The 24,360-nt window shown below is 35.5% G+C and overlaps 1 protein-coding gene across 6 annotated transcripts in view; it reads right to left on the bottom strand.

Annotated features, from left to right (window-relative positions):
- The window catches only part of MACC1 (MET transcriptional regulator MACC1), a 68,028-nt gene that overhangs the window by 10,974 nt on the left and 32,694 nt on the right, over positions 1-24,360 (bottom strand). For 4 of the 6 annotated variants that reach the window (XM_033087942.1, XM_033087943.1, XM_033087941.1 and 1 more), the window contains exons 2-4: positions 12,403-12,524; positions 8,924-10,959; positions 5,588-5,776 (exon numbers count right to left, since the gene is read on the bottom strand). In XM_033087942.1, coding sequence (XP_032943833.1) covers positions 5,588-5,776; positions 8,924-10,959; positions 12,403-12,517 — 2,340 coding nt within the window. In that variant the 5' untranslated portion in view covers positions 12,518-12,524. The remainder of the gene's footprint in view (positions 1-5,587; positions 5,777-8,923; positions 10,960-12,402; positions 12,525-24,360) is intronic. The other 2 variants (XM_033087946.1, XM_033087945.1) reach the window with 2 other exon arrangements.

Raw genomic sequence — 24,360 nt, 5'->3', positions numbered from 1 at the left:
CTAAGGAAAATGATATGTTGTTAGCCAATAAGAAAAAGCTTATCAGCCGAGACTTTTTCTCATTTTTGTCCATGCTTTACAATTCTGCCAGTTTCTCAGAACAAAAGCCCTGAAATCAATGCTGATTTTCCCTTATCGATATTCTTTCTATTGTTACTTTCAGCCGTTTTACTAAAAATTACTAGTATAGTACCTTATTCTCTTTTCTAAAATCACTCAGTGGCACACAGTTGCCAAATTCACCTCTTCCTTTTAATTCAAAGTAGATTACATGTATTTTATCTATTACAATGTGCAAAGCATTGTCCCAAATATTTCACATATATTATCTCATTTAATCTTCCAAATATTTAATGAATAAGTATTATTTGCCACATTTAAAAAGAACTGATTCCTAGAAAAGTCAAGTAACTTGCCCGAGGTCCTGGAGCTAATGGATGGTAGAGCTGGAACAGGAATCCAGGCCAGGAATCTTAACTTCTGTGCTCTGGCAACCACTTGAGACGCCTCCATCAACATCAAATAATATATATCCGACCACATATCCCAATGATTATTAGGATTAACTCTACCCTCCAGCCCACATATTCTCCAAAAGCACTGAAATCCCCTCCAGGTCCTCTCCAGTTATTCAAATGCTTCCCATCCTTCAGGACCACTATGTATGTATTTGCTGATGGCTTCTTCCCACTTTGACTTTTTTATTTAGTTGATTCTGAAAGGACTTATCACCAGTGGATAGGACTGTGTATAAAGTACCTGAAGGTGGATCCTAATTCTGTCACTTAATAACCATGTGAGTCTGGATAACTTACAGAAATTCACTCACTCTTAGTTTGCACTCCTGTAAAAAACAGATGGTACAATGTCTCCCTTACAAAGTTGGTTGAAATAAATGAGATATTGTGAAGAAAACGTTCATAATGATTAGCTGCCACTCAGAAAACACATAATGCACAACTATTATCATTTGCATTATTAGTTATTTTCACTTTTTTAGCATCTAATAATATACTTCTTTAAAACATAATAATTCAAATATTAACGGTTTATTCCAATTCCCAGGCCAAATAAAATTTGGCTTTAGAGAGAGAAAAAAAATCATTGTTTGTGGTTTTTTGTAGCTCCTAATGCTCCAAAGCCGAGAGCTGACAGTCCCCAAAAATGTGTTAAGTATACGGATGAATTAAACACTGAGAACAAGTATTTAGAGGAAAAAAAAATACTAAACAAGTGGGAAGAATTTCTTATAAAACTTTCATTGACTGATCAAAAATTAATAAAATTAGCTGTTTGAGGATCACGTACTTTCATTTTTTACCTATGCTTAGAATAAAGTGCTTTGAACACCACAGTTGCCAGTCAAAAGGATAGACTCTGGCTAGAAGGTGAAACAGAGAATTAGATCCTCACTGATTAAGTGTTAATGACAAAGCCTTATCAACACGCCTTGCCAGTTATAATTCTCTATAGGTGAGAGGTTTCTAAGATAAAAATACATATTACAATTAGAGATGTTCACTTTGTTGGGCTTCCATGGGCAGGGGGGTGGGGAGGTGGCCCATTGTAGCAGGTCAGGTAAGAAATCAGTCTCAACAGGCCTATCGATAGGTGCCTGTGGTTGAGGAAAGGCCCGTGAGCATTGACTAGTAAAAGGTAACTTAAAGGGCGAAGTGAACCTTTAGTGTCCTCGGTGAATAAGTGTCCACACTGAATAAGATGGAAAGATCATAATCTTTATTGTTATGCAGGGGGCCAGTGGGAGAGAGTTGCTAGGTAAATTATTGTCATATATGGTCATGATCCCCAGAGGGCTAACAGAAGAATACCTAAGTTAGGCCTGTGAATATCTTCTCCCTGAAATCCCCAGCATCACCCCTTGTAAAATCCAACTGTTGTTAACAATGGGCTATTTTTCTAATATTTTATTGATTTCTTTTTTTTTAATTAAAGCTCTAAATATCTTCAGAAAAATACCAATGAATTTTTACTAACTTTCACAAGAAAACCTTGGCAATAGCCATCTTTGTACAGCATACGAGTATTTTTTCAAAAGAAATACTCTGAGAAACACGTTTCAAGTTTTATAGTTTTGTTTTTATGTAGGAATTGCAATGTCATTAGAAAAGTTGAGTAATAGTTCTTAAAATTTAACTTCAGAAGATGGTTAATTTAAAAAGTGATGTTCTCAGAAGTCTCTAGAGAGGCTTTTTTTCATCTTACAAAAGAGTAAGAAATGAGCAAAGTACTCAAGAAAAAGCTGACAGACATACTATTAGCAATCTCCATTCTTTAATTGGCTCGAGGCTTGATGAAGATGTTGAAACAAATTTCGGTAATATTACAACTTGAAAAATAGAAGGAAAAAGTGAAATGAGATGCTTAAATCCCCCTGTCCTGATCGCGGCTCCTGGCTTTGCCACTCAGCCACGATATTGGATCTGGAGTGGGTGGGCAGAGTGTAAAGGACGAGTGTAAAGTACAAGGACCCCAAAGTCAAAGGCGTGTGCTCCAGACCTGGTTCCATGGCTTTCTAGCTATGCATGTTTAAGCAAGTAACATAGTCTCCTTACATTTTAGAAAATATTAGTGCCTGCTCTATATGTTTCTGTTGAAAGAATTAAATAAGTCGAAACATTACCAGAATAGTGCCTGGCACAGAATAAGTGCCAGATAACTGTTAAATACGATAAAAACAAAACAAAGGGAAAAGAGAGAAATTGAAAAGAAAGGAAAGTGAAAGAAAGAGCTACATTGTAGGCATTGGCACTCACAGAGGGAAATTTTCCAAACTGTGCCCTCTGAGGTAGTGAGATAAAAGAAATAAGGCAGCATGGGAACCATGAGACCTTGCTATCTACCTGCCCCAATTTCAGTTCCCTCCCTCTGCATCCCCACCTGGAATTAATACCAGCATGTTTTGAAATCAACTATTTGATTTGTAAATTGATTATAGTTCAGAACCATCTCCTTCCTGAAAGAAAAAAAATTGTACAGTTTTGTTTTTCCCCCAGGGAGATGGAAATTAGCATATATTTATCTTTAGTTTAAGTGGCCTAACATGTAAAGATTCCCATAGATTATTTGGGATGGCTTTTGGTCAAATACACCACAGATTATTTTTAAGCATTTAATAACATGGATCAGAATGATGACTGCTAGTATTAATAACAACAAATTAAGTAATAGCCCCTAGAAAGCCACCTAGGGGCTTTCCTTTCTGCTTCTGAGTATTAATAATCTCTGGAATAGACTTAGTCATGGTGACCTGGGCTATGAAAAAGTAAACAATGGAAGAGTGGGCTAATTGGCCTCCATCAAGATTTGCGGGAAGACAAACTAGAAACTACCATAATTACAGAGAAGTCAGATGCTTAACAAAGCTGAGAGAATAAATAATTCTTTGATAAATAAAATAACTCTTTGATAAATAACTCTTAATAAAAACTTTCTACAAACAGAGACATTAAGAAAAAAAAGTCCTGCTTTCAATTAGACCATTTTTTAAAAGATTTTTTTGGAGCCATTTTAGGTTCACAGCAAAATTGAGGGAAAGATATAGAGATATACCATACTGGTCCCCACAAATGCACAGCCTCCCCCATTACCTACATCCTTCACCACAGTGGGACATTTGTTACAATGGATGCATCTACATTGGTACATTGTAATCACCCCAAATCCATAAGTTTATATTAGGGTTTTCTCTTTTGTGTTGCACATACTGCAAGTTTGGACAAATGTATAAAGACATAGAGCTATTGTTATAGTATCATACCAAGTATTTTCACTGCCCGAAAAGTCCTCTGGGCTCCACCTATTCACCCCTCCCTCCCATTCACTGATGACCACTAATCTTTTTACTGTGTTCATAGTTTTGCCTTTTCTAGAATGTTGTGTGTAGCCTTTTTAGATTGGCTTCTTTAGCTTAGTAAGATGTATTTACGTTTCCTCCATGTCTTTTCATGGATTGATAGTTCATTTCTTTTCAGTGCTGAATAATATTCCATTGTCTGGAATTGTCAGTTTAATTATTAATTCACCTACTGAAGGACATCTTGGTTGCTTCCAAGTTTTGGCAATTATGAATAAAGTTGGTATAAAGATTCACATACAGGTTTTTGTGTGGAAGTAAGTTTTCAGTCCCTCTGGGTAAACACCAAGGAATATGACTGATGGATTGCAAACTAAGAGTATGTTTCATCTGTACGAAACAGCCAAAGTCCTTTCCAAAGGGAATGATTGTACCATTTTGCATTCCCACCTGCAATGAATGAGTGTTCCTGCTGTTCCACATCCTCACCAGTAGTGGGTGTCATCAGTGTTCTGGATTCGTACATTCTAATAGGTGCGAAGTGGTATCTCAGTCAGACATTTTTTTTTAATCAGTTAACTGAAATATTAGAGCAACATATCCCTCATATTATTGTTCCTTTTTTCTTCTTAAAACATGTCTCATCTTTTAGCTCATTCAGTAAAAACTGATTTGTGGGTTATAATGCCTTTTGGGGGCAGTCAAAGAGGGGGAATTATGTCCTCAGCCTCTGGCTACGTCTCCTGGCTAAATTGTCGTGTTAGAAGAGTCCTGCTGGAGAGCCAGGCTCCCGGAGCCCAGAAGCTGGCCTGCTGAGACTTCCTCTGGGATTCAACACACTTCATTTGACTCTTGCCTTGCCCTGCACAGTCAGCTAGCACAGTTGCTTCAAAGTAAGAAAATTTCTCAAGAAATTAATTCCCAGCTCTGTGCCCAAAAAAGAAGTGGAGAACATAGCTTCTGCCTCCTACCAAGTCATCATCTAAGAGAGATAATCTTTCCTTAACTGAAATACCTTGAAAATGCTTAAACTCTTGTAAGAAAAAAATATAGAACATTTTTTAGGTGCTTGTCATTGGAATATTTAATTCAATAATAATTGACTCACATTTATTTATGGTAAGTGAAGAACATATTTACCTAAAATAACATTTGTTTTAATATTAAGAACAACAATATTTGCAAGGTAAATACTTACTTTGTTCTATGTGCTGTCATTCTGTAGTTGATGTCTATAGTTCTTATTATATGCAAAATTATGAAGGCGATAAAGAAGCTCTTATATACCTCTAGCTCTCATTACCAGTCATCCCACACAATCCACCCTCTTAATGCTTGTCACCCAATTTTATCACAAATGACTAAGCCTCTACCTGAGGGTGATAAATACTTGTTACTATAATATCTTTATCCCTTGCCTTGATGGGGTCCCATCTCCTCCCTTCAAAGTTTATCCGTTCTCTGTCTCAAGTTATTATTGCTCTGCCTACCAACTGGCTAGCTATCCAACGGATCACTTCTTCTGATCAAAGACCATGCTAATATGCAATCCAATAGGAGAAACATCAGTATATTTTAAAGGCTCTCGATGCTTTTAAACAGTGATGTGTGTACATGTCAGATAATATCAAAGATTGTAAGGGCAGTGACTTCAGTTAGTGGATCCTCTAGAGCACTACCCAATTAATTTATGTAAGTGGTTCAGGACTGATTACATTTGATTTACTTGTTCTGCAATTTTTCACTACTGAATGAGACAAACAGAAACATTACCTCAACAGCAAGATCTCCAGCTTTTCCTCGGTGAGGAATTTCATATGCCTCCATTTGTTGCTTTGTGAGTCGTACTAACTTTTCAGCTAGTTCCCTCCAGCCTTTACCAAGCTTGACAGCTGAAGTCAGAATCGCAGCCTCTTGGATGATATGTGCTACTAACCCTTGGCAATCCATCTTTAGCAGAGCCTGAAGCAATAATTACATATCATAATTAAAAGCAACTAATTTGAGCTTTTTCCAAGAAATTAAATTTTTCATTACATATTCTAGAAACTGACATGCTTTTTCTCACCACACATATATTTGAGTTTCCTAAAATTTAAAAAAGTTGATTTAATTTTAAGAAAATCCAACCAGCATAGGACAACAGAAACAACTTGACCAAAATTAGGGGAGATTTAGGACCAACTCAGTGGCTAATTATAGGGCCTTAGGTAAACCACCTACCTAATATTTTTTAATATCTTTAATTGCAAAAGGAGGATGTTGAACTAGATACTTCTAAAGAGGTTGTAGCAGTCTACGACTTTTCAAGCCAGGGATGATTATTCACTCTATACCAGAGAACTGGCTACAGGATGTCTCTAAGGAGTGAATACACTGGTGCTGGTAAACATAATTCTATTTTTTATCAAAATGTGATTTTAAACTTCCCAGAATCAGGCCTATTGCCTGAAAGTGAGACATTCCTACAACTTTGAACAAAGCTATTGATAATTATGACTTTAAAAAAAAACTAACTCTGTCCCTTCACCACCAGTGTAATTGTGCTGAATATAAACCACAAATTATTAAAGATAAAACACTTAGTCTTCTACAATGCAAAATGGGACATCACCAGACTCTTTCTTTCTTCCCCAATTAGGCATCTGAGCTTTGTCAATCAACCTACGTGTTTCAAACAAGTCTAAGAGTTTCTCTTTTGGCCTTGAGTATGTTTTAAAAATATGGGATTAGGTCTATCTATATCTCTCTTCTGTTCAAACAAGCAAATAAACATGTTTGGTAGACCCTCATTCAATGGCACTTAAAAGCTTTATCATTATGAAACAGTAAGTAAAAATGAATGAGCAACTATTAAAGTCCATAGAGTGTTCACTCCTATGGAACCATTAGCAGGACTGGCCACCGTCTTTGTACATACAGTATATATTGATCCATACCTTTATAGTGAGGAGTTATGATCTTAGGGAGAAATAGTACTGAACCAGCAGGCCCCTGAAGATTCTTTTAATAAGAGAACCTTATGTGGAGTGGGTTTAGCAATTCTGATTCCAGTTCCTTGTTTTAAGGGAAAACAATATGCATTTAGAATTACAAACCTGAGTTTAAAGTCCAGCTCCACAAAGTAGAGGAATTTAGGAAAAACACAAAATATCTCTATTTAATAACCTTTGAAATGAATACAGTGTTAATAACACCTCGTCTAGCTCCCTATAATCATTATGAAAGTTGAATCAGATGCTGAAGTACTTAGTGTCAAGTTTCAAGTGTATAAGGATAGCAGGTGTCAATGTCTAGAGATGACTAAGGGGTTTAGAACCCAAAATCGTTATTTGCTGCATTCCAGCTATCTCAAATTAGTAATACAGTCCAAGAAAAAATGTATACTTACTATGCAAATAAAGTTGCAAGACAGAGACTCTATACCATGTGCTCCACCATCTTCTGGTCAGACCTAAGCCCCTTCCATTCAGAAGTCCTGAAGCCTCCATTGAGGCACAGTATGAGTTTTTTAGGAACAATTTATTTATTCCCTTGAATGAGCTCTCCACCAGCACCACCTTAATTAGTCACAAAAGCTATTCCATTAATTATCCTACATCAATCGTAGGTATGATCAGGCTTAAACTTTCAGGCCATTTGGCCAACATTACCATTTTGAACCACTAAGAAAGCAATTTTCAATTTAAACCTCCATGGGTCCATGCTGAACATGAGCTACCGGAGGTAATTAGCTCCTGCAAAATGCATGTGCAGCTTTGACCAGGTGGATCAGCCAATGATTGTAAACGGCCCAGAATAAGTGATAATGCAGCATGCCACCATAGAGCTATCCACGTAACAACTGGATATTGGGGCTTTGAAAATTTAACCCCTCTCAGTATCACTGTAGAATCATAAAACTAATTGAAGGAGAGGAAATGTTTTATATATACTTATTTCTTTACCATATAAGTTATTGTTAATGTCACTGGATACATTCCTCTCCAGAAATTTCTCTCCTTCGCACTTTGATTAAAGCTCAGTTCCTCTACATGAACCTGGCCCGTCTGGATGAATCACTCATCTCCTACAGAGCCCGGCCCTGCACAGTTAGAATGGTATTTACTACACACACTAACACACGTACTGACACATTTTTACACACACACACACACACAACTTGTTTCAGAAAGGCACAGTGGTTTTAAACACAGTTGTGGAACCAAAAAGTTTTCAAATTCCATCTCTGCTACTAACCAACTGTGGAACCCAAACTCCCAAGACTCAGTTTCCCCTATTTGTAAGATGAAAACTAGCTAGATTTACCCCACAGAGTTGTTATCATGACTGAATGAGAGACTGTGTGTAGAGTGCTCGGCACAGTGCCAAACAGAGAATCTTAGAGAAGCGATAGCTATTGTTATTATTGTTTATACATCCACATTTTAGCCATTTTTAGAAATATGCTCTTGATTGTTTTTTCTTTTATAAAATACTGAATTTCCATTTTAAAGGGAAAACAGTTCTTCATCTTTTGTATAACTCTCCACTGAGCCTTACACTGGGGTGAATGTTGTCTTGGAAAAAAAATGATCCTGTGAGTACTAGTAAAGTATGAGGATTAAGAAGAGAATAAGCAATATTATTTTGGGATTATGATGAATTGCATATAGAAGAAGAATATTAAATTGCTTAAGTAAAGGACACTGATTATATGTTTTAAAAAACACTAAAAAGTGAACCTATAGCGAAGGCCAAGTTAATTAGTTTTGTTTCAGTTTGCTTTTATTCATGTTATTGGAGTTTCTATGATATTTTAAGAGCCATCCAAATATTTGAGAGAGGAAAAAAATCTCTTAACTGTTACGCTCTAGAACAAACAAACTTTAATCTTCCTTTAAAAGAAGATCCTTGCAGGCCTAGTTTCTGCGAAAATCACTACTGAATCTAAGAAACTAAATATATGATCTTGTAGGAAAAGCTATATATTTCCAGTAAAGTGACTTCAATTTATTTGAGACTGCTGAGAATTTTTCAGCTTCTCCTCTCAGACGTTTGGTTATAAATATTACCGAGTTAATGAAGCTTTCTATGGTAAATACATTACTGTGATCAAGAAATACTCACCACAATAAGTTCATAAAGAAAGTTTCTGGTATTCCTGTTTGCGTGACAATCTTCCTTTAACTTCTTTAAAACATAAGAAACTTTTTCTGATTCTTTGTCTGCTTGTATTTGATCAAAATCTTCCAGTGCCAGGTGTGAGTAACCCAGGGTATCAGCTAAAACTTTCCAATCATAAACTTTTTCTGACACCAAGGTCAATACAACTGAATAGATATAAGTCAGTTTTTTAAAGGGCAGGGCAATTTGTTCAAGAAGGTTCCTGGTTGTAAAGACGCTATCTGACATAGACATTACGCGTTCCTTTGCAATCACCTTGATATTTTTGCAATGCACAAGTCCAATTTTACCTCTCAGGACTCCCACATACCAGTCTTTCACTTTGGACTGCCCAATGGCTCTTACCTTACCTTCTCCAAGAAGAGCTATTGTGTCCCCCTTGAAATATTCAAGTAAGTAGTCAGTCTTGCTTTGTCTTAGCACTGCCTTCAAGGTTACCCCATAGTTGGTCAAGTTCAATCTTCTGTCTTGAAATGTGGGATATTTAACATGCACTGTCAGTAATGAAGGAGCAGAATTGATTTCCTTCTTCTGCAAATTTTCTGGTGGATTTGAGAGTCTTTTTAAGTTCGGGGCTGGATCAGGTGTAGTGATAAAGAACTGTGTAACTGGTCTACCATTGGGAGGCTCCAACTGAACACAGAAAACAAATAAGTGCATTTCTCTGGAGTCAACTAAAGAAAATAAAAACTGTTGATGAACTATTTGACTTGCTTGCAACTGCTTTTGTTTAATTTCTTTTCTTCCTCCTTCTGCCTTTACTTCAAAATCAGGATCACATGAGAAAACAGAAATGCTTAAATCTTGTGGCTTATCAAGTAAGAATGAATGCTTCCCCCAGAGCTGAAACACAACTGGAGACGTGTTTCTCCCCTTCTTAATATCAGAGATTGTAAGCTTTCCTGGCATGTAGCTGTGTCCACAAACTGTGAAAACAGTAGTGAAACTGGGATGGATATATTTTGGCCCATAAATTCCAATTGAGGTAGTTTTGTGGATGTAATCCCAAACGGTGGCAGCTGGTGACTGAGTAGCTTTAGCTTGTGCAGCAACCACTAGATACATCACCTGATTCAAGTCTATTAGCTTGACTTGGATGGTGTCTTTATAAATGTAGCAATTGTTTAACACTTTGAAAGGGCCTTCTTTACTCAGGCTGTGTAAACACACCACTTCTGTCATGACTTGGCTGAAAGGATCCTTTCTCACTTCAGCCCCGATTTTCATCTCCAGCAAAATGGCTTCCATTGTGTTAAGGTTGCCTAACGTGATTTCCAACAGTGGGCTTACTGTGCATGAAAGACCATGGTTAAGCATTTGTGGAGGATCAAGGAAAACCCTGAGGGATACCTCTTGGAATTCTCCCACAGCGACATGACCTTGGGGCACGTGAACAGTAATATCTGATTCAGGTAATTGTATTGACCCTCCTTCATGGTTTAATTTACAAACTATCGTGGTCTCTGCAACTTGCGTTTGGGCCCATCCAGGACTCTGATTAATTGTATTCAAATCCAGGCAGGAACGAGCCAGCTGGCGTTGACTTAGCCAAGCCATTTTATAAGCCTCTCGATCATTCTGAAGCCATTCTAAGTCTTGTTCTAGGACCTGGTCAGCGTTATCTATTTCCTGAGGGGCACGTGCTGTATCATCTAAAATGTCCAAAAGTTCTGAAACACTTTTAGATCTCCCTGATTTCCTTGAGGAAGACTGCCTAAGCAATTGTTGTACATCAAGCTCATCACCAGAGGACTCAAAAGAATTTCCAGTTTCTATTTCTCTAAAAAAAAGAAAAGGATCTTCCTTCAAGATGGAAATATTATCTCTCTTCCGGTTATTTCTTAGCTGAGTTATGTCATCCAAAAATGGATTAGAAGCAGACAGCTCATTCCAAAATGGATTTGTAGCTTTGGAGGTGTTATTGCCACGACTTGTGAAAGCATCTGGCCAGTTGAGAAGCAAACCTGGGTCTGGACATTCTTGTTATTTAAATGAAAGCAAAGCAAAACAAAGATGAGTGTCATTCTGAGATACAACCAAGATTAATTTTTATTACACTGAAAAATTCAAGACTTTTTATTTTGCTTTTTGATGTCTAGTCTAATAGGTGCTGCTGCAAAATTAATCTTAAATTCAGTCAAATTTTTATGTTGTGAGGAAAGGGAAATTGTTCTACCAGTTTATTTTGACCTTATATAATCTTACGTTATTGTTTATAAATATAATTTATAAATACGATTTATAAATAAATAAATATTGAACAATTTAGATAATAATCAATTTAACACATTTCTTTGAAAATGACCCAGACTACATATACTTACGCCTTATAGTTTTATGTCTCATTTTCACAAAAGAAAACCTCTGAACAAACAGAATAATTCAGTCAATTTCCCGGATTTTTCTAAACATTGAATAGTTGTTTTCAATATTCACTTGTTTTTCTTTTCTGATAATATTCAAGATGTGAAAAATATCAAATACATCTGTTAACAGCTAAAATAACTTTTAAGAAACACAATATGCCATATTAGACAATTATGCATCTCTTAATTATTTTCTGATAACTTGGTATTGATAAATTTTAATAACATTAATTTTTTTCACTTAAAATAAACATTAGATTTACTACTTGAAGTAATTCATTGAGATTTTTCAAGTTTAAAATGACAAAAAATAAAGGTTTATCACTATGAAATGAAACCATGCTATTACTTTGGAGAGTATTTTAAGAATCAGCAACACATGAAAATATTCACGTATCACCTATAAGGAATTTCTACATATCTCACAAATATTGAAGTCTGTTTTGATATTTAGAGCTACCCATACGTGGTCATTTCCCAATAATTATTGGTATTGATTCTGTGGACTTTGTGAAGCTAGTGCTGCTTTAGAGAAAGTGTAAGTCAAAAGGCCAGCCAAAAGAAAAACAAATTCAGGTAAACTGCCAGACTTCTTTTACTTAGTATAGAGAGAACTATTAGCTTGATTGAAATCAGTTTTAAATGGCACATATTAAAAATTAGGAGATGCATTTTGAAAAGGCTGCTTTTCTCCTATTTCCATATTTTGTTCAATACAGTCCCATCTAACTCTCTTAAAACTATTGTTCCTCTGAGGATCAATTCAACTGTGTTATGCTCCATAAAGATCTTGTAGCCCACTGCAACCTCCAGAGAAGTCTTTAAGCCCCAAATTCATTATATATTTATTGCATATAAAACACTCATTTAATGATGAGTTTTTGCCTCCTCGTAATATTTATTATGATCTGTTGGCTACACTATTTTGCTCATCTTTTAGTGTAAGTATTTCTATGATAATGTTGGGATTTTATCCTTCTTCTAATTTTATGTAGCACTTTTCAGAGTTAGAGCTGCAATAGATGAAAAGATAAAAACAGTTATAAATTCCCATACCTGTGATATTACAAATTTTTGAGTTTTTTCGAGCTTCCATGTCAATCAGATTTCCTTCAGACCTGCTTTGTGAAATTCTTCCTGACGGAAAATGGGTTCTTTCGCTGGTTAACATTTTCCACCTACAAAGTGAAAAATAGAGCAACATGTATGTAAGTAAATACAGGTTGGCAGAGAAACCCAACTCAAGGTAGTCACGCGTATTTAAATAGAAAACTGCACATAAAAATAATGTCCATAGGTCATCTATTTCTGGTGGGATGCTTTACTAGATATGTAAAAACACTCCACTGGAAAATGCTCCTGTCCTGGATTAATGCCAACAAGCAAATCTAGAAATGCATTAGTGATCCTATGAAAAAGTAATAATGAAAATCACAAGAATAATAAAAAGGAATAGTAAGTTGAAACTTCAATTAACAGACATTTCCTGTTTGGAGATTGGAAGACTAAAAAAAAAAAAAAATCACAAAACTGGAAATTCTTCCCCAAATCCTTCTATACATTCAATTCAGTTCCAAGAAAAATCACGTTATGTATATATAACATATAACATACACGTATATGTATGTATTTGTAAGTTCTGAAACTACTTTAAAATGTATATAGAAAAGCAAAAGGCTAATATTCAAGACAATCAAGAGGAAGAACATCATGCAACTAACATGCACCACCAGGTATCAGCATTTATTTTACGTGCTAAGTAAGACAATGTGGAATTGGGACAGAAATAGACTAAGGACACAGAATACTACCAGAAGTAGACACACCCTCAAATGAAAATTGGATATATGACAGAAGTGGGTATGCAGGGTAATGTGGAAAAGACAGATTATTCAATAAACCGTGATAGTACAATTGGCTGTCCAAGAAGAAAAAAAACTAACATTGGTCATACACAAAATCAATTCTAAGAGATTTAAAGGTCTGTAAAGCAAAACTTTAAAACTGAAAACAAAGTCTAAGAAATTATCTTTATGATTTCTGGAAAACAGAGAATTCCTTAAACAAGCACAAACACAAAAAAATGCAAAACAAACAAACAAAAAGAATGAGAATGAGGAATCCTATATATCAAAGGACATCATTTACAAAAAGTGAAACTACAAAGCAAGAACTGGGAGAAGATAGATCCATTACGTATGCGTAAAAAAGAAAAGAAAGACTGAATTCCAAAACATATTAAAGATTTCTACACATCGTTAAGCAAAATAAAAACATTATAGAAAATTTTGGGAAAAAAATCTGAACAAGCATTTAAATGACCCTTAAATATATTAAAACATGCTGCATTTATTGGTAATCAAGGAAATGCTAAATGAAACCACCCATCAAATTGCAAAAATTTTAAAATATGGCAGCACCAATTACTGGTGGACACCTGAAGAAAAGGGAAATCTATACACTCCTATTGGAAGTGTCAATATATACAACTACTTAGAAATCAGTCTGGCATAGTCTAGGAAAGATGCTGACAGCCTAGTACCCAGCAATTCCAATTCCAGTTATTAGTTCTAGTAAAACCTGGCATGTGTATCAGAAGAGATATACATGAATGTTCACTATATTATTTAACAAAAAAGTAAAATCAACCAAAATATCATTTGTTATATGAATGGATAAATAAATCAGGGTGTTTTAGTAAATGGAGTACCATGCAACTATGAACACAGATGAATTACAACTATAAGTATCAATATGTATTAATTGTAGGTATCCCATTGTTGAGACTCAGCCTTCTTTACATATATGTTTTCTTAGTCCCACAACAACACTGAAAAGCAGGCATTTTTTTCCAACAAATAATTAACCTTTATTGCTCACACATCTGGGATCAGCTGAGAGTTGACTGATCTTGGTTGGGCTCAACTGCACCCATCTCTCATCTTTCTTGAACCAACAACCACCCTAAGCATGTGCAATCTGAAACACAGATTAAGAACAAGTACATTGTTGTTTCTGCCTCATTCTGTTGTTAAAGTGAGTCACATGGCCAGGCCCAGAGTCAGAGTAAAAGAGCACTGTAAAATTAGGTGGAAGAGGGAGTGGTACCTTAACACGAAGGAAATATATTGGAATCTCCACTGGAATTTCCACTGCAAATATATTGGCATACCACACTGGCTGGCCAGAATGTTTAGCTTCCTTGCAGAGAGTTTGGCAAAGGCCTCCATTAGCAGTACATGGTTGTCCTTGACTTAGCTCTTCTCCTTTCTCTCAGTCAACACCCCTCTTTGTTCAACATTTACAGCTATTCCTTTATTTTTTTAACTTTTTAAAATTTAAGTAGAGTTGGTATACAATGTTATACTAGTTATATTAGTTTCAGGTGCACAATTTTGTGATTCAACATTTTTGTACTTTACAATGTGATCACCCTACTAATTCTAGTAATCATCCGTCACTACAAACTTATTACAATATTATTGACTATATCAGCCTTTACCTTTTACAACCATCCTCCATCTTCTTCCCCTACAGTAACCATCCCTTTGGTCTCTGTTTCTATGAGTCTGTTTTTGTTTTGGTTGTTTTGTTTTATTTTTTAGATTTCACATATAAGCAAACCTATATGGTATTTGTTTTTCTTTGTCTGACTTATTTCATTCACTTTTTTATTGCTGCATAATAGTCCATTTTGAATAGGAAAAATAACTATATATATATATATATATATATATATATATATATATATATATATATGTATGTATCTCACATCTTCTTTATCCATTCATCTATCAATGGACACCTAGGTTACTTCCATATCTTGGCCATTGTAACTAATGGTGCAATGAACATAAGGTGTGCACATATCTTTTCAAATTAGCATTTTTGTTTTCTTCAGATAAATACCCAGAAGTTGAAATGCTGGGTTGTATGGTAGATCTATTTTTAGTTTTTTGAGGAATCTTCGTACTGTTTTTCATAGTGGCTGCATCAATCTGCAATCCCACCAATAGTGCACGAGAGTTCCCTTTTCTCCACATCCTCATCACCACATGTTATTTGTTGACTTTTCGATGATAGCCATTCTGACTGGTGTGAGGTAGTATCTCATTGTGGTTGTGATTTGCACTTTCCTGATGATTAGTGATGCTGAGCACTTTTTCATATCTGTTGCCCATCTGTATGTCTTCTTTGGAAAATGTCTGTTCATGTCCTCTGCCCATTTTTTGATCAGATTGTTTATTTTTTTGTTATTGAGTTGTATGAGTTCCTTATACATTTAAGATATCAACCCTTTATTGGATATATCATTTGTGAATATATTCTCTCATTTAGTTATGTTATCTTTTTGTTTGGTTGATGGTTTCCTTTGCTGTGCAGAAGCTTTTTAGTTTGATAAAGTTCAATTTGTTTATTTTTGCTTTTCTTCCCCTTGCTCAAAGGAACATATCCAAGAACGTATTACTCAGGCTGACATCAAATAATTTTACTATGTTTTCTTCTAGGAGTTTTATGGTTTCATGTCTTACATTTAAGTCTTTAATCCATTTTGAGTTTATTTTTGTATTCAGTGAATGAGAGTGGTCCAGTTTCAATTTTCTTTTTTTTTTTTTTTGCATGTATCTGTCCAGTTTTCCCAACACCACTTGTTGAAGAGACTGTCATTTCTTCATTGTATATTCTTGCCTCATTTGTCATAGATTAGCTGACCATATAAGAAAGAATTTATTTCTGGACTTTCTACTCTGTTCCATTGATTTACCTGTCTATTTTTTTGTGGTAGCACTATACTGTTTTGATTATAATAGCTTTGTGATAGAGTTTGAAATTTGCTATACTTTGTGGTTCCATATAAATTTTAGGATTATTTGTTCTAGTTCTAAAAGAATGTCATTGGTAGTTTGATAAGGATTACAGTAAAATTTTAGTAGATTTAAAAATTTAATTTTTTTTAAATTTTTGGGTAGTACAGTCATTTTAATGGTATTAATCCTTCCAGTCCATATGCACAGTATATCCTTCCATTTATTTGTGTCCTTTTCAATTTCTTTCTTCAATGTCTTATAGTTTTTAGAGTATAGGTATTTCACTTCATTGGTTAAATTTATTCTTAGCTATTTTATTCTTTTTGATATAATTGTAAATGGTATTGTTTACATAATTTATCCTTCTCATTGTTCATTACTAGTATACAGGAACACAATGGATTTCTGCATATTAATTTTGTATCCTGCTAAAAAGGTGTTTCAAATCAGAGTTTACAGAGCACAAAAATGAATTGCAACAATGGGACATAACTAACCTACCAAGTCAAATAGCTGGTGAGTGACAGACTCAGAAATAATTACCAATGTACATTACAGCTACCCCACAGAGCCAAAACTCTGTGCTGTAAACCCCTTCTCAGACACAAGGTTCCCAATCCTAAAACTATCCCACCTTCTAGTTGAAATTTATAGTCATGCTGTCCTGCAAACTGTTACTTCCTATTCTCCTTCATGTGTTAACCACACCTCTTTCACCTTTGACTTTTATTTTTTATCATATCCTTCTTTCAAGTTCTCGATAGTTTATTTCAAAGTTTATTTTATTTAAAAAAAATCAAAAACCTTTATTGGTGTAAAAAAAAGAAAGAAAGAAAGAACAATTAAATGAGGAGAAGAAGGGAAAGAAAGGAAAAGGAAAGAAAGGAAAGGAGAGGGAAAGCATGTTTTCCAAACATGATAAACAAACAAATGCTTATCTCATAAGGTACCATACTTTAAAAAAAATCAAATGGTGCAATAACTAGTTTTTTCTTCTGATAGACAAAATGACATGGTAAGATTGGGTGAAAAGCTGAATTATGCAAAATGCAATTTGCATCGAAATCTCAAGTTTCCTGGAAGATCTTCAAAATTCTTTGGTTGCTTTTACCAAATACAAGGTCCAAAACTAACTAAGCATACCATAGGTGGCCAAAACTTTGAGATAGAAAAACTAAGTTCACATCCTTCATCAAAATTAAGTAAATCAAAATGAAATAAGAAAAAAAGATGTTTAGATGAAAAAGTGTTTAACAAAAAGTTAAAGTAAATTTTAAGTGGAAAACCAATTTAGACAGATCTACCTAAATTCTTTAATTTCTTATGGAGAAAAGAGTAGAAAGGTATAATTTGTACCCAGGATTCCTTTGAGGCAAACAACCTTTGATGCAAAAAATAGTTATAATTCAGTGAAATACAGTTAGAAGTCCTTACCCACCTAAGAATCAAGAATGGTACCTCACGCAACTATGCTCATGGAGAATCATAACATCTCAGAAACAAAGGCACAAGTTGTGATTAGCTGAAATTGTTTGTGGAGTAACCCTCTTCCCCAGTCACCAAAGAAGATTTTCACTGTCCTTCAAGCCTTGCAAACTTCAGCCTTACCAGGGTCACCTGGAGGGTTTGATCAAACACTGTTTGCTAGCCTCACCCCAGTATTTCTGATCCAGAAGTTCTAGGGTTGCACGTGAGAATGTGCATTTCTGACAAAGTGGCCAAGTGATGTGATGCGCTGGTTCTGGAGGGGGAAAACAGGTTTTGGGACCCACACTCTGAAAACCACCGTGCTAATTTCTTTTCCTGACCAAATGGATTTCTCCCTCTTCTCTGCCTATCCCTCATCAAATCCTCCTTCTCCCAATCTTTTTATGCACACACACACCCCTCACCGCACTTCATCCTAAATCTGGATTTTTTTTTTTTCCCTATGGATACAGGAAGAGGCAGCATAAGAGAAAAGCCCTTGTCTGGAAGGACCGCGATTCTGACCTAGGGAGGGCAGTGCTTGTTTACACAGGTGCAAATAGCTAACCACATTTGTCATTTCCCTGTGTTTTCTTCTAATTCAACTTCAGACTCAGTGGCACGTGCTGTCCTAATCAGGAAGTTTTAAAACTTTGTCCAAAGAAGCATGAGTCAGTATTTGTGGGAATAAGTAAATGGGAAAAGAGTGGTGTACTACCCACTTAATTGGGGACACATTTTCTTTGTCAATATGCCTTTTACAATATACTTATAATGATTCTACATGATTCATTTTTTTTCTTAAGAAAATGATGAATAAAATTTTGCTCTTCATTTATTTTACTGTTTAAACTAGGCCTTAAGTAATTGGTAACATTTACCAACTGTACGACTTAGCAAAAGATCACAGATTTTTAACAGGGCAGGGTGTGTTTACAAAAGAGTAACCAGGGAAGCAATACCATTTAAACGAATTATTCCTTTAAAATGTGCTCCTTTGAAATCATTATATTTATGGTAGGCATTATATAGTGAAAACTGTTATTTTTAGCCACCCAGCAGGTTCAAAGTATTTTCCAATTAGTCCTGGAATACCTCAGATCTCCTTTATGTTTCTATGATCTGTACTATTTTTTAACTCTTGACCTAGGTTATATTAAAAATACTTCCATGCAGGCTGTCACTCATATAGGCGAAAGCAAATGAAAAAATGTCAGAAGAATAATTATAGGACAGTAGACTTCTTCAACCCCCAAAGGCTAAATCCACTCAAATAACTTCACATTCTCTTGTAAATGCAACTGGTATAAAATGCCTGAGTGGATCACAAAGAAACTATAATCAGCCAATGATGCTCACCACATGTGATTTTACTGGATGTGATCATGGTGTGTATGACCTTTGGATATCACCCCAGGGCATCCTGTGATGGGCTAGTGGCAATCTCTGACTAGTAGTGTATATACCCTCCCACCAATTATGAAATAGTTTGAGTGTTATCTCTGGTCATTATGATTAAAGATTTAAAAGATCTGACAAGGAAAATGTGAGCAGTCACTTTTCCTCAGGAAAAAGGCTTTATAAGATTCTCCAGGGACCCTGATGCATTAAGCAGTAGTAGTAACGCACATTAATTTCAATGATCCCTCAAATCTTAGTAACTCAAAACATTCCATCAATACATCATCTTAATATCACGATGTCAAGCCATCTATCACTTCATTTATACCTTATGATGCTTCCATCCCTGGCAGAACTGAAGTTTGAGAAAATTGTGATAACTTTTATGCACACACTAATAGGATAACATCCTATTAGTGAACACAAATCAGGAACAGAGAAACAGTAAACCGGAAATTGTTTTATATTCGGCTTAAAGATGTAACCAGATAACCTTCCCAGAAACTTCAGTCTGAAAGAGAAAGTGTAAAGGACTCTAAACAGATACACGAAAGGAATATTTCAGGGCTGTGAAATAAAACACATTCATCCTAAGAGCTATTATTTATTGAACACTCGCTACATTCTTAATACCATGCATGAATTTTCTTATTTATAACTAGCAACAGTTCTGGAAAGTTGGTTATATCGTTATTCCCAATTTAAAGGGAAGGAAATCAGGTTTAAGGAATTTCTTTGCCTGAGATCATACAGGTGCTAAGCCGCAGAGCCACTGTTTCAGGTTAGGGATCCCAGACTCTAGAGAACAAGCTTTGGAACAATACACCGTGCTTCCTACCCATGGGTCAGACCTTCCCTTCAAAGGAAGTAGATTTGGGACTGTGCCCTGGGCCTGTTGCCAGAGAGTATCAGGCCTCATTCTTGATCCCAGGAGATCTTCACCAAGTTCACAGCAGGGCCCAATGCATGAGCATGTGACCTGTGCAGCCACAGGGCCTGATTCTTAGAAAGGCCTCGTGCTTGGTGTAAAGCTCTGCTGTTGCCATCTTGAAATACTAATATGTTTTGAAAAGAAATCCTGTTCTTTCGTTTTTTACTGAGCATTGCAAATTATGTAGCCAGTCCTGGTTCATGGAGTTGGCAACACGAAGCCTTCAGACCCAAGGAGAATGACTGCAATTATAAGGGATCATGAAGAAAAAAGAAAAGCATTATTATACAGATGAAGGACACTCATTTTACAGATGATAAACGTGAGCTGCAGAGAGTTAAATGAATTGCCTAAGGTAGCATGTTCAACACTAGCAGGTTCAGAAATCAAACTGTGATCTCTAGATGTGAACTCCATAAGAAGAGGAGTAAAAGAACAACAAGTGCTACCCATTCAATGAATTCTAAAGAGTAAAATATGAGATCCTTTGAAATTATCATGCTGTATAATGTCAAAAGTTATAATAGCTTAGATTTTAAGAACTTGAAGCAAAACTAATAAAAAGTTTAATTCAACGAGAGTGAAATAAAGTGGTCCGTAGAATCATACCTCCTATCAAACAAGGACTATGTCCTCTTTGTCACTCTTCACAGAACATTTTAATAGCTATTTGCATTATTTCTGTCAAAAAGAGTGCTTGGCTCATGACAGTAAAGGAAAAATGCAGGCTTTGAAATTAGACAGATATGGGTTCAAAGCAAAGATTACAAATGAATTCACTGGTTCGAACATCACTTTTCTCATCAACAGAGTATAAAAATATCTACTTTAAATAGTTGTTGCAATGGTACATGAATTACATATCAATGAAGCTGGGTTTTTTTTTAAGTTATTATAAAGATTAAATACCATAAATCCCCAATGACACCAAATTATTGTTTAAAATGATAGTTCTTGTCTGTTGTATTTTTTCACATCTGTGCCAATTCTGTTGATTTTAGCAAGAGTAAAGAGTGGCTGCTGACAGACATTTAAGGATTATTGGAAAGGGGGAAATAGAAAAATCACTGTGGAAGTTTGTCATTTTAGCTTAATTGATTGTTCAACCTGATAATGTTCCTTTCACCTCTCTAAAGAGGATAACTGAAAAATTACTGTATTATTTGCTAATTAGATTCTATCAGTCCTTTTGCAATAAAACCTAACATTTGCCCCACTGCTTCTGAATAGACTTCATTATAAGAGTCACAATATTCTTTGCCAAGAGAAAAAAATCCTGGCAAATATTTTGTGCACATCCACAGTCTTCGTTGGTTTGAACTTAGAACACGGTGAGAATGAAGGATTTCTCTATCATCTGGCAAACGTGCCCTCCTGACAGAGGGTAAATGGGAATGTTTGGTCAGTGTTCAATGAGAGCAGAGTGCTCATGCACCGGTAATTGCTGTGAGAAGAAGCACGTGGAGGAAGGTAAGGAAGTGATAAGATTAAAGGAGGGAACACTAACCCCATCATCCAGCGTGTACAATCGGAGCTTCCGTTAAGTTCTCAACAATTTACCCCATCTAATTTTTAATGTTTCAGGGAATCACAGTGTTTTTATTTGTCAATTTTGTAAACTGAGACTCATGAGCAAAGAAAGTATGAACTATTTATCAAAGCACAAACTTGAAAAATACTAACATGGATATATATGCGAATATACATATATACACACACACTTACATACAGTATACAGATAGGTAGGTAGATATAGGTATAAATGTATATACATATAGAAGTCAGTCAAACAAGAAATATTTTTGTTATTAGTAATGCTTCACTGTTCTCTGAATCCTGGGAACTGGAAGATCGTTTTCTTTCTGAGAGACAATTAAGTCTTCAAAATTTCACTTTATTTGAAGACAGTATCAAGTACGGATGGAGTGTACAAGAAGTCTGAAGAAAAGCTGAGAGAGATCAAATTTTCTTGTGTGAGAAAGGAAACCAGATCGGGACTGCAGGTGATTGCTGTCTCAGGGAGAGATGGATAATACTAAGAAGACATAACTAATGAGAAGAAGCTCGGTGTTGCTGAGGGGTATGCATTGTCAATCCTACCACCTACTTCTCCCATACAACCTTCGGAAATATCACAGTACTTAGTGATGCAAAACAAACATGATAGTGAATAACAAAAGGTATTGAGTCCTACTCAAAGGCAGGAATAACAGGAAAGCATAGCTATCCAAATGAATAAGTGGGATATAAGTAGAGGGAACATCCATCAACCTGGGTTTGCCCAGGACTGTCCCATTTTCAAACTGTGAAATCTCTCAATGCAGTGACAACCAGGATGATTGGTGACTGTAATCACACATATTAGGGTATAAGTTCATGGTCCTACATGGAGGATGTGAAATATTCAATGTGAATTCCTTCTATTTGAGCAAATTGTTAAAATATTTAAAACCATGATGACGGGGGATAAAACAAATATTTACATATACATATAAAACAGCTATACAGAAAAGACTAATTTTAATGTTTAAATTACATTTTGTTATTCTAGTTCAAGTGTTAAATTCTAATAGAAACAGCAAATTAAATACAAAGGAACCATCCAGAATGGAATAAATAGAACTACCACGGTTCTTTTTCTTTCATTAAATCGGCCTGAAAAATTGATCTCCGTCACTTGGAGGCCTCAATGAACATCCAACCTTTCCAGAAGGAACTCTTCCTTTCCCTTCTTCTCCATCTCATTTCATTTAAAGCAGGTGAAGTAAGTATACAAAGATGGAAGTTGTGTGTCCCTTTGCTAAAGCCCCAGCATTGCTCTGTGGGAGCTGATGGGTTCCTTCTGTCCAGCTGAGGAAACTGGATGGGGGCTCAGAGTTGTGCCCATAGCACCACCTGGTGCCAGGTGGCTGACCTCCTGGACTGTTGTCCTACAGCCAGTGCTGGTCTTGCTCTAAGGAGTTTAGTGTGAAATTTTGGATCTCAACTATTCCTCTGCATCAAAATCAACTGTGGAACTTGAACAAAATATACACATGCACAGTCCTGTCCCACGACCTGGTGTGGATCCCAATTATCATTATTTTTATGAAAAGCCCCCAGGAGATTCTGAGGTACACGGAAGACTGAGAGCCACTAAACCATAATTACAAGGTGACTGGAACTTGTTTTGTTTCGTTTTGTTTTAGACAAACAGGTCACTAGACATAATAAAATATATGGCAGCCCACCCCTGCAAGGCAACCCTTCTAGGAGCAAAAGCATTTATTGGGACATGGATTTCAGGGTGATAAAGGAAAAACCCCTTGCTGTGAGTGGCATGGATCTTCCTGGTGTAGCCTAGAGATCACCTTTAGGTCTGCCATAGGCTTTAGGGGAAAATACTATCTCCCTCAGTATTCCTGATTGGGATTCATTATCTCCTTGTCGTTTCTTTCTCTGAGAATTATAAGATCCAGATGAACACATTTTTGGATATTAACATAATGTAAAAGCCTGCTTTTAGCATAAGCCTTGGTTCTACCTGTACTTCTACCTGTACTTAGGCAAAAAGAATTTACTTGTGGTCCAGGTGGCATTTTCTAGTTCACTACATACATAAATAAACACACACACACACATACACACACACACACACACACACACACACACACAAAGAACATCTTCATAATTAATATTGTCCCAGTAAAAGTCTTTTACAGTTTTAATACACAAATTTTATATAGCATATGAATCTCTCGTTATGACATACTGGCCAATGTCTCTCTAGGAAAACAATATATTTATTTCCCTTAAACTCAAAAGAACACTTTTAGTTAAACAATATTCAAGAATAACTAAAGTTTCATTTTAAATCCAACTAGTAAAACATTAGAATTATAAGTATTCATTTCAAAATCAACATAGTACAAATAAAGGGCATATCAATTTTGAAGCCACTGGCACTAAGCAGTATTGTTTCTTTATATAGTATATAACTATATTAACTGTGTGGTATTTAGTGTGCATTTGAGGGTTTGGGGTGACGTGTGTGTGTGTGTATGTATAATGTGTTATCATTTTCTCATTTAAAAAACTAGAAATATACAAACACAGAGTGTGAAATTAAAGGGTGTCTGAAATTAAACAACAAATTACTAACTTTATGCATGAAATACTTGAGTCTCTTTGTATCCATTAAATGAAGTTTTTAAAAGATTACGTTGTTCAAATATATTCTATCCTTATTATCCTTATTTTACTCTATCCTTACATTTGATTATAATTTTATGCTGGAGGTGTTATAAAATTTCCAACCATGATTTTGAAATTGTCGAATTTTCTTGTAATTCAGTCAGGTTTTGCTTCATAAGGCTCAGGGTTTTGCTTAGACCATATTAAGTATGTAAAGGTTATGTTTTCTTATTG

This window comes from Rhinolophus ferrumequinum, chromosome 20, assembly GCF_004115265.2.
Source record: "Rhinolophus ferrumequinum isolate MPI-CBG mRhiFer1 chromosome 20, mRhiFer1_v1.p, whole genome shotgun sequence".
Taxonomy (NCBI): domain Eukaryota; kingdom Metazoa; phylum Chordata; class Mammalia; order Chiroptera; family Rhinolophidae; genus Rhinolophus; species Rhinolophus ferrumequinum.
The sequence above is the reverse complement of the archived record's forward strand: the minus strand, read 5'-3'. Positions and strand labels throughout refer to the sequence as shown.